Source organism: Bos grunniens, chromosome 9, assembly GCF_055505025.1.
Source record: "Bos grunniens cultivar Pamir isolate PY7600 chromosome 9, Bosgru_T2T1.0, whole genome shotgun sequence".
NCBI lineage: Eukaryota > Metazoa > Chordata > Mammalia > Artiodactyla > Bovidae > Bos > Bos grunniens.
Genome location: NC_141173.1, coordinates 77,908,591 through 77,921,727, shown reverse-complemented (window position 1 = coordinate 77,921,727; position 13,137 = coordinate 77,908,591). Strand labels below are relative to the sequence as shown.

General features: G+C 39.9%; 1 protein-coding gene and 1 long non-coding RNA gene across 9 annotated transcripts in view; one reads left to right on the top strand and one right to left on the bottom strand.

Annotated features, from left to right (window-relative positions):
• Positions 1 to 13,137, top strand: part of TXLNB (taxilin beta) — a 56,435-nt gene that overhangs the window by 39,801 nt on the left and 3,497 nt on the right. For both annotated transcript variants that reach the window (XM_086318088.1, XM_086318087.1), the window contains 2 exons: positions 7,253 to 7,345; positions 11,854 to 11,949. In XM_086318088.1, the coding sequence (XP_086174214.1) occupies positions 7,253 to 7,345; positions 11,854 to 11,949 (189 nt within the window). The remainder of the gene's footprint in view (positions 1 to 7,252; positions 7,346 to 11,853; positions 11,950 to 13,137) is intronic.
• Positions 1 to 13,137, bottom strand: part of LOC147366227 (uncharacterized) — a 514,655-nt gene that overhangs the window by 500,892 nt on the left and 626 nt on the right. The window lies entirely within an intron of this gene.

Here is a 13,137-nt window from a genome sequence, read left to right as displayed (position 1 = left end):
AGAATATGGAGGCCCTGAATCCCTACATGTAATAATGCTTAAACAAGCTTCTATTGAAAAGTATCAACACTACATTTTTTTAAAGTTTAAACCTTGAAAAACAAAGTCTGTTGTTGTTCAGTCACTAAGTCATGTCCAATTCTTTGCCACCTCATGAACTGCAGCACCCCAAGGTTCCCTGTCCTTCACAATCTCCCGGAGTTTGCTCAAACTCATGTCCGTTGAGTCCACGATGCAATACAACCATCCCATCCTCTGTCATCCCCTTCTCCTCTTGTCCTCAATCTTTCCCAGCATAAGGGTCTTTTCCAATAAGTTGGCTCTTCACATCAGGTGGCCAAAGTACTAGAGCTCCAGCTTCAGCATCAGTCATTCCAATGAATATTCAGGATGGATTTCCTTTAGGATTGACTGGTTTTGTCTTCTTGCTGTCCAAGGAACTCTGAAGAGTCTGCTCCAGAACCACAGTTTCAAAGCATCAATTCTTCAGCACTCTTCTATGGGCTTGCCAGGTGGCACAGTGGTAAAGAATTACCTGCTAATGTAGAAGATGCAAGAGACACGGGTTCCATCCCTGGGCTGGGAAGATCCCCTGGAAGAGGAAATGGCAACCCATTCCAGTATTCTTGCCTGGAAAATTCCATGGACAGAGGAGCCTGACACGCTACAGTCTATGGGGTCACAAAGAATTGGACACAACTGAGCTCACACACATCCATGCATGCATGCAGCCTTCTTTATGGTCCAACTCTCACATCCATACATGACTACTGGAAAAACAATAGCTTTGATTAGATGGACCTTTGTCAGCAAAGTGATATCTCTGCTTCCAAGGAGCAAGCATCCTTTAATTTCATCCCTGGAGTCACCATCTGCAGCGATTTTGGAGCCAAGAAAATAAAATCTACCATTGATTCCACTTTTTCCCATTCTATTTGCTATGAAGCGATGGGACTGGACGCCATGATCTTAGTTTTTGGAATGTTGAGTTTCAAGCCAGCTTAAACAAAGTCTATCACAGATGATTTTGCAAAGCACTCAAACACGTCCTTTGGTTTGACAATTAAAAGAGTGGGTTAGTAGGAGGAAGACATCTTAGTCCCCATTTCTATGGTCTGAGCAAAGACAATATAAAGGACAGATTGTGTTTTCCTAGCTGGAAGTCACTTTTCAGTCCTAAAACAATAGCTTGCCAGTCTGGGGCATGATTCTCACTTAGGGAAGAGACGTCTGACTTTCAATTATACAAACCAAGGCAATAGAGTAAATGTCAGAGATGATCAATGGAATACAACTGTGGCTACAAATAGAGTGTTCATTGGATCAATAAGGCTGAAGATGGTAGTAGATGTGGAAAGTCAGCAATATCAACACAGCACAGCATTGCAGACATAAAATACTATCCAAGGGGAAAGATCAGTGAGTCAACTCTTAAAGACAGGTAATCACAGTCTTTAATCTCAGAAGACCTCACTGTATCTATTTAAGATGAGAGGAGATTTCTCTACAACTATAATAATAATTGGATTACTTTCCAAGCCAAATAACCTAAGTTAGCTAAGACAATTCCTAGACAACTTTGTTTCATATATGCTATGAACATTTGTAATTAAAATTTCAGTCAGTTCAGTTCAGTCGCTCAGTCGTGTCTGACTCTTTGTGACCCCATGGACTGTAGCACACCAAGCTCCCTGTCCATCACCAACTTCCGGAGTCTACTCAAACTCATGACCATCACATGGGTGACGCCATCCAAACATCTCATCCTCTGCTGTCCCCTTCTCCTCCCGCCTTCAATCTTTCCAAGCATCAGGGTCTTTTCTAATGAATCATTGGCATTAAATGGCCAAAGTATTGGAGGTTCAGCTTCAGCATCTGTCCTTCCAATGAATATTCTGGACTGATTTCCTTCAGGATTGACTGGTTTGATCTCCTTGCTGTCCAAGGGACTCTCAAGAGTCTTCTCCAACACCACGGTTCCAAAGCATAAATTCTTCGGCACTCAGCTTTCTTTATACTCCAATGCTCACATCCATACATGACTACTGGAAAAACCATAGCCTTGACTACACAGACCTTTGTTGGTAAAGTAATGTCTGCTTTTTAATATGCTGTCTAGGTTTGTCATAGCTTTTCTTCCAAGGAGCAAATGTCTTTTAATTTCATGGCTGCACTTACCATCTGCAGTGATTTTGTAAAGCCTCTCACTGCTTCCATTGTTTCCCCATCTATTTCCCACGAAGTGATGGGACCGGATGCCATGATCTTCACTTTCTGAATGTTGAGCTTTAAGCCAGTTTTTTCACTCTCCTTTTTCACTTTCATTAAGAGGCTCTTTAGTTCTTCACTTTCTGCCGTAAGGATGGTGTCATCTGCATATCTGAGGTTATTGATATTTCTCCCAGCAATCTTGATTCCAGCTTGTGCTTCATTCAGCCCAGCATTTCACATGAGTACTCTGCATAGAAGTTAAATAAGCAAATGACAATATACAGGACTCTGCATAGAAGTTAAATAAGCAGGGTGACAATATATAGCCTTGACATACTCCTTTTCCTATTTGGAACCAGTCTGTTGTTCCATGTCCAGTTCTAACTGTTGCTTCTTCACCTGCATACAGATTTCTCAAGAGGCAAATCAGGTGGTCTGGGATTCACATCTCCTTAAGAATTTTCCACAGTTTGTTGTGACCCACACAGTCAAAGGCTTTGGCATAGTCAATAAAGCAGAAGAAGATCTTTTTCTGGAACTCACTTGCTTTTTCCATGATCCAGCAGATGTTGACAATTTGATCTCTGGTTCCTCTGTCTTTTCTAAATCCAGCTTGAACATCTGGAAGTTCACAGTTCACGTATTGCTGAAGGCTGGCTTGGAGAATTTTGAGCATTACTTGGCTAGTGTGTGAGATGAAGGCAATTGTGGCAGTAGTTTGAACATTCTTTGGCATTGCCTTTCTTTGGGATTGGAATGAAAACTGACCTTTTCCAGTCCTGTGGCCACTGCTGAGTTTTCCAAATTTGCTGGCATATTGAGTGCAGCACTATCACAGCATCATCTTTTAGGATTTGAAATAGCTCAACTGGAATTCCATCACCTCCACTAGCTTTGTTTGTAGTGATGCTTCCTAAAGCGCACTTGACTTCGCATTCCAGGATGTCTGGCTCTAGGTGAGTAATCACACCATCATGACTTTCTGAGTCATTGGGGTTGCACAGAGTCAGACACGACTGAAGCGACTTAGCAGCAGCAGCAAGATCTCTTTTGTATAGTTCTTCTGTGTATCGTAGCCATCTTTTCATAATATCTTCTACTTCTGTTAGGTCCTTACCATTTCTGTCCTTTATTGTGCCCATCTTTACGTGAAATGTCTCTAATTTTCTTGAAGAGATCTCTAGCCTTTCCCATTCTATTGTTTTCCTCTATTTCTTTGTACTGATCACTGAGGAAGGCTTTCTTATCTCTCCTTACTGTTCTTTCAAACTGTGCATTCAGCTGGTTATATCTTTCCTTTTATCCTTTGCCTTTAGTTTCTCCTCTCTTCTCAGCTATTTGTAAGGCCTTCTCAGACAGCCATTTTGTCTTTTTGCATTTCTTTTTCTTGCGGATGGTCTTGATCACTGACTCGTGTACAATGTCACGAACCTCTGTCCATAGTGCTTCAGGCACTCTGTCTATCCAATTTAATCCCTTGAATCTATTTCTCACTTCCACTGTATAATCGTAAGGGATTTGATTTAGGTCATACCTGAAGGGTCTAGTGGTTTTCCCTACTTTCTTCAAGTCTGAATTTGGCAATTAGTAGTTCATTATCTGAGCTACAGTCAGCTCCCAGTCTTGTTTTTGCTGACTGTATAGAGCTTCTCCATCTTTGGCTGCAAAATATAATCAATTTGATTTCAGTATTGACCATCTGGTGATGTCCATGTGTAGAGTCTTCTCTTGTGATGTTGGAATCAAAATTTGTGCTCGGTTAAAAGAATGCATGTGCCACCTAGCCCATTTAAAAGTGAAATATTGGAGCAGGAGTTGTTGTTACTAACCGTAGAGTAGTTTGTTTCTATTTCTGCCTCTGGTAGGAATCCTGAGGATGACCTCTGGATGTTCTTTCCATGCTTCTCTGATATACCACAGTGAAAGAGGGAATATGACACATCAGACACGCATCATGTCAACATAAAAGTGAGAAGGAAAATACGACCAAACAAATATCCATAAAGGAAACAGGAAGTGTACATTTTTAGTTAGTATATAAGTAAAGAGTGTCAGAGTTGGTTACCTGAGAAAAGTATAGTTCACACAGATTTTGCCACCTATGACAAAAAGGTCAAACAGAAAGAAAAGCAGATGTAAAAAAAATCACTAGAAGGAAAGGAAGAAATGGAGAGCTATCATTTACTGGGTTACAGAGTTTCAGTTTTGCATGATGAAAATTTCTGGAAATTCATTTGCACAATGTGAATTTACTTAACAATATTGAACTGTACACTTAAAATGGTTAAGACAGTGAATGTTATATGTATTTTACCCAATTTAAAAGACAAGAAAGTTGAGGGTCACTAGAAAAAGGCCAAAGTGGTGATGAAGTGAGACACTAATCCCTCGAACTTTGGTGTATCTGTCATCTCCATGACACAGAAAACATAGAGGAGGAAAACAAAATCCGCCCAGTTTATACATCAAAAGAACACTCAGCCCAAAGAAGAAGATAGCTGGCCGGGGAGGGTGTGGTTGCTCCCGCTGATCTTGTCAAGGTTGCATGCATGCATGGATGCTCAATCGCTTCAGTCATGTCCAACTCTTTGCCACCCCATGGACTGTACCCCACCAGGCTCCTCTGTCCATGGAATTTTCCAGGCAAGAATACTGGAGTAGGTTGCCATTCCCTTCTCCAGGGGATCTTCCTGACCCAGGAATCTCACCTATGTCTCCTGCGTCTCCTGCGTTGCAGGCGGATTCTTACTGCTGAGCCACCAGGGAAGTCCCCTGTCAAGGCTGCGCAGGTGAAACAGAGCACACACGGCCCACCTTCCCCTCTTGTCTGCAGCCTGCAGCTATAGGACTGCAAGAGAGGGTGGGAGGACCAGCTCAGGAGACCACATCTATACAACCACTGTAATCCTAATGGAATTACTGAAAAGTTGGGAAAAGAAAGAGGAGAGTAAGGAAAAGAAGTTAACAGGAGACTGGGTCCAAAATGCAAATGAATGGATTTTGTGATAGGTGAAGATCAGCTGGGATAGTTATTCCCACAGGCAGGCAGTCCCACAGGGGCTTATCCTCAAACTGAGGGACTTGACTTATTCATGCACCCTGAAATCAACTTAGTGAATCCTAGCCACTTGTCTGTGGAGAAAATGAAACAGATTTATTAAATTAAACAGAATATGTCAAGAGTGCATTGCACATAATGAGTTAGTTTTGACCCTTGAACAACACATATTTGAACTGTGAAGATGATTATGTATGGATTTTTTTTTTCAATAGCAAATACTATATATAGTACTGCAGTATCTGACATTGACTGAATCTATGGATAGGGAACTGCAGAGATGAGGAACTGGGAATACAGAGGGCTGACTATATATGATACACAGATTTTGCACTTCATGGAGGGTCAATGCCCCTAACCCCCTGCTTTGTTCAAGGGTTAACTGTGTTGTTCTTTGAACTATGTGTCTGAAAGCTTTCCTGGCCGTGAATTCCCTGATGACACGGTACCCAATCTTTTTCAGTCTGTATGGCAAGGAATCATGAGAAAACTTTTAAGCCACTAGAGTTACCCCAAATTTATCACCTATTCACATTGTTAATGACTGATTTCAAAATGCTGATGAGCTGTTGTTTTGATTTTTCTTTGGAAAATCTGTTTCTTATGAAAGGATTTATGTTATTTTACTGTTCTCGTGTACTGCAGTAAAGTGAAAGTTGCTCAGCTCTTTGCGACCCCATGGACCATACAGTCCATGGAATTCTCCAGGCCAGAATACTGGAGTGGGTAGCCTTTTCCCTTCTCCAGGGGATCTTCCCAACCCAGGGATCAAACCCAGGTCTCCCGCATTGCGGGCAGATTCTTTACCAGCTGAGCCACAAGGGAAGCCCATGTACTGCAGTAAAACCTCTGCTATTCTGAATCATGTGAGAATGAACCATTCTGCTGCTGCTGCTAAGTCGCTTCAGTCGTGTCCGACTCTGTGTGACCCCATAGACGGCAGCCCTCCAGGTTCCCCCATCCTTGGGATTCTCCAGGCAAGAACACTGGAGTGGGTTGCCATTTCCTTCTCCAAAGCATGGAAGTGAAAAGTGATAGTGAAGTTGCTCAGTCGTGTCCGACTTAGCGACCCCATGGACTGCAGCCCACCAGGCCCCTCCCCTGTCCTTGATTATCTCCAGGAGTTTGTTCAAATTCATGTCCATTGACTCGGTGATGCTATCTAACCATGTCATTCTCTGCCGCCTTCTCCTTTTGCCTTCAATCTTCCCCAGCATCAGGGTCTTTTCCAATGAGCTGGTTCTTTGCATTGGGTGGCCAAACTATTGGAGCTTCAGCTTCAGCATCAGTCCTTCCAATGATAATTTCTATTAAAAATTGGTATAATAAACTCATTTCCTTGAAAAGGAACATTTAACTGCTATTGGCTAGAACACTGTATTCAAAAACACACAAAACCACAATGTCAAAAAGGGAAATGACACGTGCTTATAATAGCACAACCACATAATGGCAGTATCCCTAGTCCATATCTGGCCCATATCTCCCTTCCCTCAAGACCAAGCCCAAGGCTCACCTTCTCTACAAAAATGTGACTTATATGATCACCTGCCACATTTATCTCATTCTCTGATCAGTACTTAACTACTTTGGTACTTTGTGTTCACTGTTCTGTAATCAAGTTGTCTTTGGGATTCCCTCAAAAACAGCAGATACAGGTTAAATGCTTTTGTACATAATAGTCCTTGCTATGTTCAGTCAGAGCTCAATAAATGTTTGTTGGTAAAAATTATGATACAATGAAATGGTGATGATATATTTTATTATGTCATTTTTCTTTAAAGAAGTACCTCAGTCATACTCACTGACCTAGGCTGATCGCAAAGTAAAAAGAATTGAACATATCACTAACATTGTATTGAGAATTCTCTTAAATCATTTTCCTTTTCAAATAACAAACAACGACAGGTGGTTTTGTTTTGGAAGCATTCCTAAAACAGGAAAGCAGGCCTAAAACAAACTTACTCTTTCCCCTATTTACAGCTTACTCTCTACTCTGGAAGGTTTGAAGAGTTTCAGAGCACACTGACAAAAAGCAATGAGGTGTTTGCCACTTTCAAACAAGAAATGGATAAAGTGAGTATTGCTTATCTCCCATGAAATACTGACATTTTCTATTTTGACAGGCAATTTTCCTTTGGGTTCATTTTTCTCTCACTAAGATATTTCAGTGCATTTCATGAAGTAATGAAACATTTATACATGCAAATGAGATCTGGGCTGCATTTTATTGGTTAAATATCTGGCAGATTAATTTTAGGAAGAATCAAAAAACACCAGGATACATTTTCACCCTGAGGAAGAATATTTTCTTTTTCTAGTCCATGGAGAGGTTTAAAAAGAAAAGAGCTAGCAATATAATATTATGTTGTTTATGCTAAAATAAAAATATCAAATCTTCTAATGATTAAAAAAAACTTTCATACAAATATGCAAGAGCAGAATGTTAGAGTAGAAAATACCATTTCATAGAATATTCTCAGAAGAGAATATATGTAATATGATATAACTAAGACAATCTTTAATGAGAAGTCTGAATTCAAATTCTGGGCATGCTCTTACTCATCAAGTAGCAGTAAACAATTCACTTAACTTCTCCCTTATTAAAATGCTATTTTTTCTTGCCTATGTCACAAGATTGTGAAGTTCAAATAAGTTAATGTGTTTTTAAGGATTTTTAACTTTTTAAAAGTCTTTTACAAATTGTATTGTTTGTTGTTGTTTTAGTCGCTAAGTCATGTCAGACTCTTTTGCAACCCCATGAGCTACAGCCCACCAGGCTTCTCTGTCCACAGATTTTCCAGGCAAGAATACTGTTGTGGGTAGTCATTTCCTCCTCCAGGGAATCTTCTTGACCTAGGGATCAAACCCATGTCTCCTGCATTGGTAGGCAAATTCTTTACCACTGAGCCACCAGGGAAGTCCACTTTTACAAATATAAGTTGCTAATTTTATTATTGGACATAATGTTTAAATTTTATTTAATTCATTGTTTTCCCAAAACAAAATCAGCATCAGAACTGTTTTTCTGAACAGGAACTAGCATTAACCTCTTTTAAGTGTAGAAAACATTCTTTTAAAAAAAAATTTCACAAACATATATGATAAATTTCACCATTCACAAGCAAACTTAATAGGTCAACATTTCTTAAAAGTTACAACTTTCCCATTCCAGAAAGGATTCAACCATTTTAAAAATTTTTTTTTAATTACAGAGTTTTAATTTGGAATAAACATTAGAGTAGAAAAATATTATTTCAAAATTAAATAGTTTTAAGATTCAGTTAAATATTAGAGCAAAAATTTTTATCTGAAGTTCATTTATAGACTTTTAGTAGAATTAGCAAAAAAAGAAAAAATGATACGCATACTGCATCTTTAGGTGTAGTCCCATCAGTTCAGTTCCGTCGCTCAGTCATGTCTGACTCTTTGCCACCGAATGGGCTGTAGCATGCCAGGCTTCTCTGTCCATCACCAGCTCCCAGAGGTGCTCAAACTCATGTCCATTGAGTCAGTGATGCCATCCAACCATCTCATCCTCTGTTGTATTCCTGCCTTCAATCTTTCCCACCATCAGGGTCTTTGCTAATGAGTCAGTTCTTTGCATCAGGCGGCCAAAGTATTGGAGCTTCAGCTTCAGCATTAGTCCTTTCAATGAATATTCAGGACTGATTTCCTTCAGGATTGACTGGTTTGATCTCCTTGCAGTCCAAGGGATACTCAAGAGTCTTCTTCTCCAACACCATAGTTTAAAAGCATCAATTCTTTAGTGCTAGCTTTCTTTATGGTCCAACTCTCACATCCATACATGACTACTGGAAAAACCATAGCTTTGACTAAACAGACCTTTGTTGGCAAAGTAATGCTTCTGCTTTTTAATATGCTGTATAGGTTGGTCATAGCTTTTCTTCCAAGGAGCAAGTGTCTTAATTTCATGGCCGTACTCACCATCTGCAGTGATTTTGGAGCCCAAGAAAATAAAGTCTCTCATTGTTTCCATTGTTTACTCATCTATTTGTCATGAAGTGATAGGACCGGATGCCATAATCTTTGTTTTTTGAATGTTGAGTTTTAAGCCAGCTTTTTCACTCTCCTCCTTCACTTTCATCAAAAGGCTCTTCAGTTCCTCTTTACTTTCTGCCATAAGGGGGTGTCATCTGCATATCTGAGGTTATTGATATTTCTCCCAGCAATCTTGATTCCAGCTTGTGCTTCATCCAGCCCAGCCATTTCACATGATGTACTTTGCACAGAAGTTAAATAAGCAAGGTGACAATATACGGCCTTGACGTACTCCTTTCTTAATTTGAAACAAGTCTATTGTTCCATGTCTAGTTCTAACTCTTGCTTCTTCACCTGCATACAGATTTCTCAGGAAGCAGGTAAGGTGGTCTGGTATGCCCATCTCTTTCAGAATTTTCCACAGTTTATTGTGATCCAAACAGTCAAAAGCTTTAGCATAGTCAATGAAGCAAAAATAATGTTCTTCTGAAGTTCCCTTGCTTTCTCCATGATCCAACAGATGTTGGCAATTAGATCTCTGGTTCCTCTGCCTTTTCTAAATCCAGCTTGAACATCTGGAAGTACTCGGTTCATGTATTGTTGAAGTCTGGCTTAGAGAATTTTGAGCATCACTTTGCTAGTGTGTGAGATGAGTGCAATTGTGAGGTAGTTTGAACATTCTTTGGGATTGGAATGAAAACTGACCTTTTCCAGTCCTGTGGCCACTACTGAGTTTTCCAGATTTGCTGGCATAGAGTACAGCACTTTAACATCTTTTAGAATTTGAAATAGCTCAACTGGAATTCTATCACCTCCACTAGCTTTGTTCGTAGAGGAAAACAATGCTTCCTAAAGCCCACTTGACTTCACACTCGATGATGTCTGGCTCTAGGTGAGTGATCACACTATCACGACTATCTGAGTCATTAGACCTCCTTTGTATAGTTCTTCTGTGTATCCTTGCCACCTCTTCTTAATATCTTCTGCTTCTGTTAGGTCCATACCATTTCTGTCCTTTATTGTGCTCATCTTTATATGAAATGCTCCCTTGGTGTCTCTAATTTTCTTGAAGAGGTCTCTAGTCTTTCCCATTCTATTGTTTTCCTCTACTTTGCAATTATCACTGAGGAAGGTTTCTCATCTCTCCTTGCTATTCTTTCAAACTCTGCATTCAGATAGGTGTATCTTTCCTTTTCTCCTTTGCCTTTAGCTTCTCTTCTTTTCTCAGCTATTTGTAAGGCCTTGTCAGACAACCATTTTGTCTTTTTGCATTTCTTCTTCTTGGGGATGGTTTTGATCACCGCCTCCTGTACAATGTTACCAACCTCCACCCATAGTTCTTCAGGCACTCTTATCTATCAGATCTAATCCCTTGGAATCTATTTTTCACTTCCACTTTCCATGCTGCTACTGCTGCTAAGTTGCTTCAGTCATGTCCGACTCTGCACAACCCCATAGATGGCAGCCCACCAGGCTCCCCTGTCCCTGGGATTCTCCAGGCAAGAATACTGGAGTGGGTTGCCATTTCCTTCTCCACTTTCCATAGATTTCATTAAATTCCTAAAGGGGCTGATGACATTAAAAAAGTTAATAAACTATTAACTCAGTTAAGAAATGATGAAAATAAAAAAGCACTGGAGGCTCATGTAGTTTCTCTACAGAGCCCAGAAGCCAATAACTTGGGCCTCCAAGCAGACCCAACCTTAGGCTTTTTAGCATGAAGCAACCAGTGACCATGTGTAGTTAATCCAGGGTAACTGTCCCTGAATACAAGCCCTGTCCTTCCCATCATCCAAACAGAGAGGAGATCCTATAACCAGGAATGCAGAGTAGTTTCAGATTTGCAAAAGCTAGGTTGCATTTTATTCATTTCTGTATACCCTACACCCAGCCTCTGCCTAGCCACCAGCAGGCACTCTGCATATGTTGCATTAAATGGAAATGACTCCAGCCCTACTCCTCTGAAAACTCACCTGAATCATTACTCCATCTCTCTGAACCTTAGTTTCCCCATTTATAAAGTAGAGGTGAAAACAACCTTCCTTGGGGGACTGTCTCAAGGATGAAATGAATAACGCATGTAATCACATTCTGTGAATCTTACTGCACTCTGCAAATATGAAGGCTGAGAAAACTGAAAGTTGCCTTTTTGTGGCTACTTCTCAAATGTGCCCAGATACTATCAACATTTTAATAGCAAAAAAGCTGGTCCAACTTTCTCATTAACAGTCTTGCATTCAATACAGTAAATAATCTAAATTTCAAGCTTATTCTTGGAACTCAATAAAGTTATTTTTACTTTTACACAAAAGAAAACACAATGACAAAAAAGGAAGGACTTAAGTAGTTTTCTTTCTCCTGAACTGGCTCTGGTGCAAATAAGTTTGTTCACCACTGACTTAGATGCTTCAGAAATAAATCATGACTCTTTCCACTCAATCTTCATTCCTTGACATTGGATTTTTGCTTGCTTCAGCACCTAGTAATGAAAGGACTTTTTCTTGATGTCACATATGGAACTGATAGTTTCTCTGATATATTAACTGTTCAGAATTAACATTAAAACACTATAATTTCTGTAGACCACTAAGAAAATGAAGAAGCTGGAAAAGGACACAGCCACATGGAAAGCTCGGTTTGAGAACTGTAACAAAGCTCTGTTGGACATGATTGAAGAGGTGAGGAACTTTTTCCCTTTGCTTATCCTCCCTTGTCAATACATTCATACTCAGAAAATAATTATGCCCTAATAGCACAAATGATGACCTCTGAAGAGCTGAGTTTTTTCTAGGGTGTGGTATATGATACTCTAATAAAAAATAATCAGAGCAAAAGTAATTTAGAGTTGGGTCCAGACTCAAAGAGCATTGTGACCCTAAGTCACATGCCTACTTGTTGATTCCAAAGCTGTGCCCAAGACAGCACCACACCTGCTGGACTGTGAATTCCTCAAAGCCAGGATGAGTGTTTTACCTGTCTTTGAATTTCCCTGGTGCCGGACACATAACAGATGCAGAATAAATTTATTAATTGATTCAAGCATACTGAGAGAAAACACCAGCCCAAGCACCCAGGGTATGTGCTAATTTACAGACAGATGTGCATGTGCATTGTTTAATTCCTCCAACAGGCATTTAAATACTGATATTACATCAGGCTCTGGAGGTTTTGAGATCATAAAAAGCAAAGATACATGACCCTTAACATGAGAGGCAGGGCTTACAGGTGGAAAAAAAAGTCTTAAAAGGTACAGAGTAGCACAAAGCAGAAGGGGGGGGGGGGGGGGTGGAGAAGTAAGATGATTCCATGCACAAACACACCAACATTTCTAGAGAAAAGGAGAACTGAATAGTTTGAGCAGCATCATGAAAGAGTGTGGTTACTTTCTCTGGATATAATTACTATTTTAACAATTCATCCCAAACTACAACCAATTCCAAAGAGATGTGCTTATTATTCATAAACAGAAATCAAACAGTTGCTGGATTAGCATATAGCCGTTTATCTATGGGACAGATAAGGCGTTGCTGACCGCCAAATCCCAGTCCATCTCAGTCATTTTGCCGCAAGCCTCTGCTTATTCCTTCTAAGTCTTAGAAGCAGAAAATGCATCTATTTTAAGATTTTTAGAAGCCTTAGACCAAAGCAGAAAGAAGCTTTGCTATCTTTCTTTCCTTAAAAAAAAAGTGGATTAAAATTCTATCAAAGTCTCCAACATAATGCAAAAATAGAAGTGATGTCCCTGACCAAGGATCTGTTCAGCCACCACCCTGTGGTCAGAGCCTAACAGACAAATTCCTGGATTAATGATTTTGATTGTCTCCAGAGAGCATTTTACTTTACTCTAGTAAAACCTGGCAGTTTTA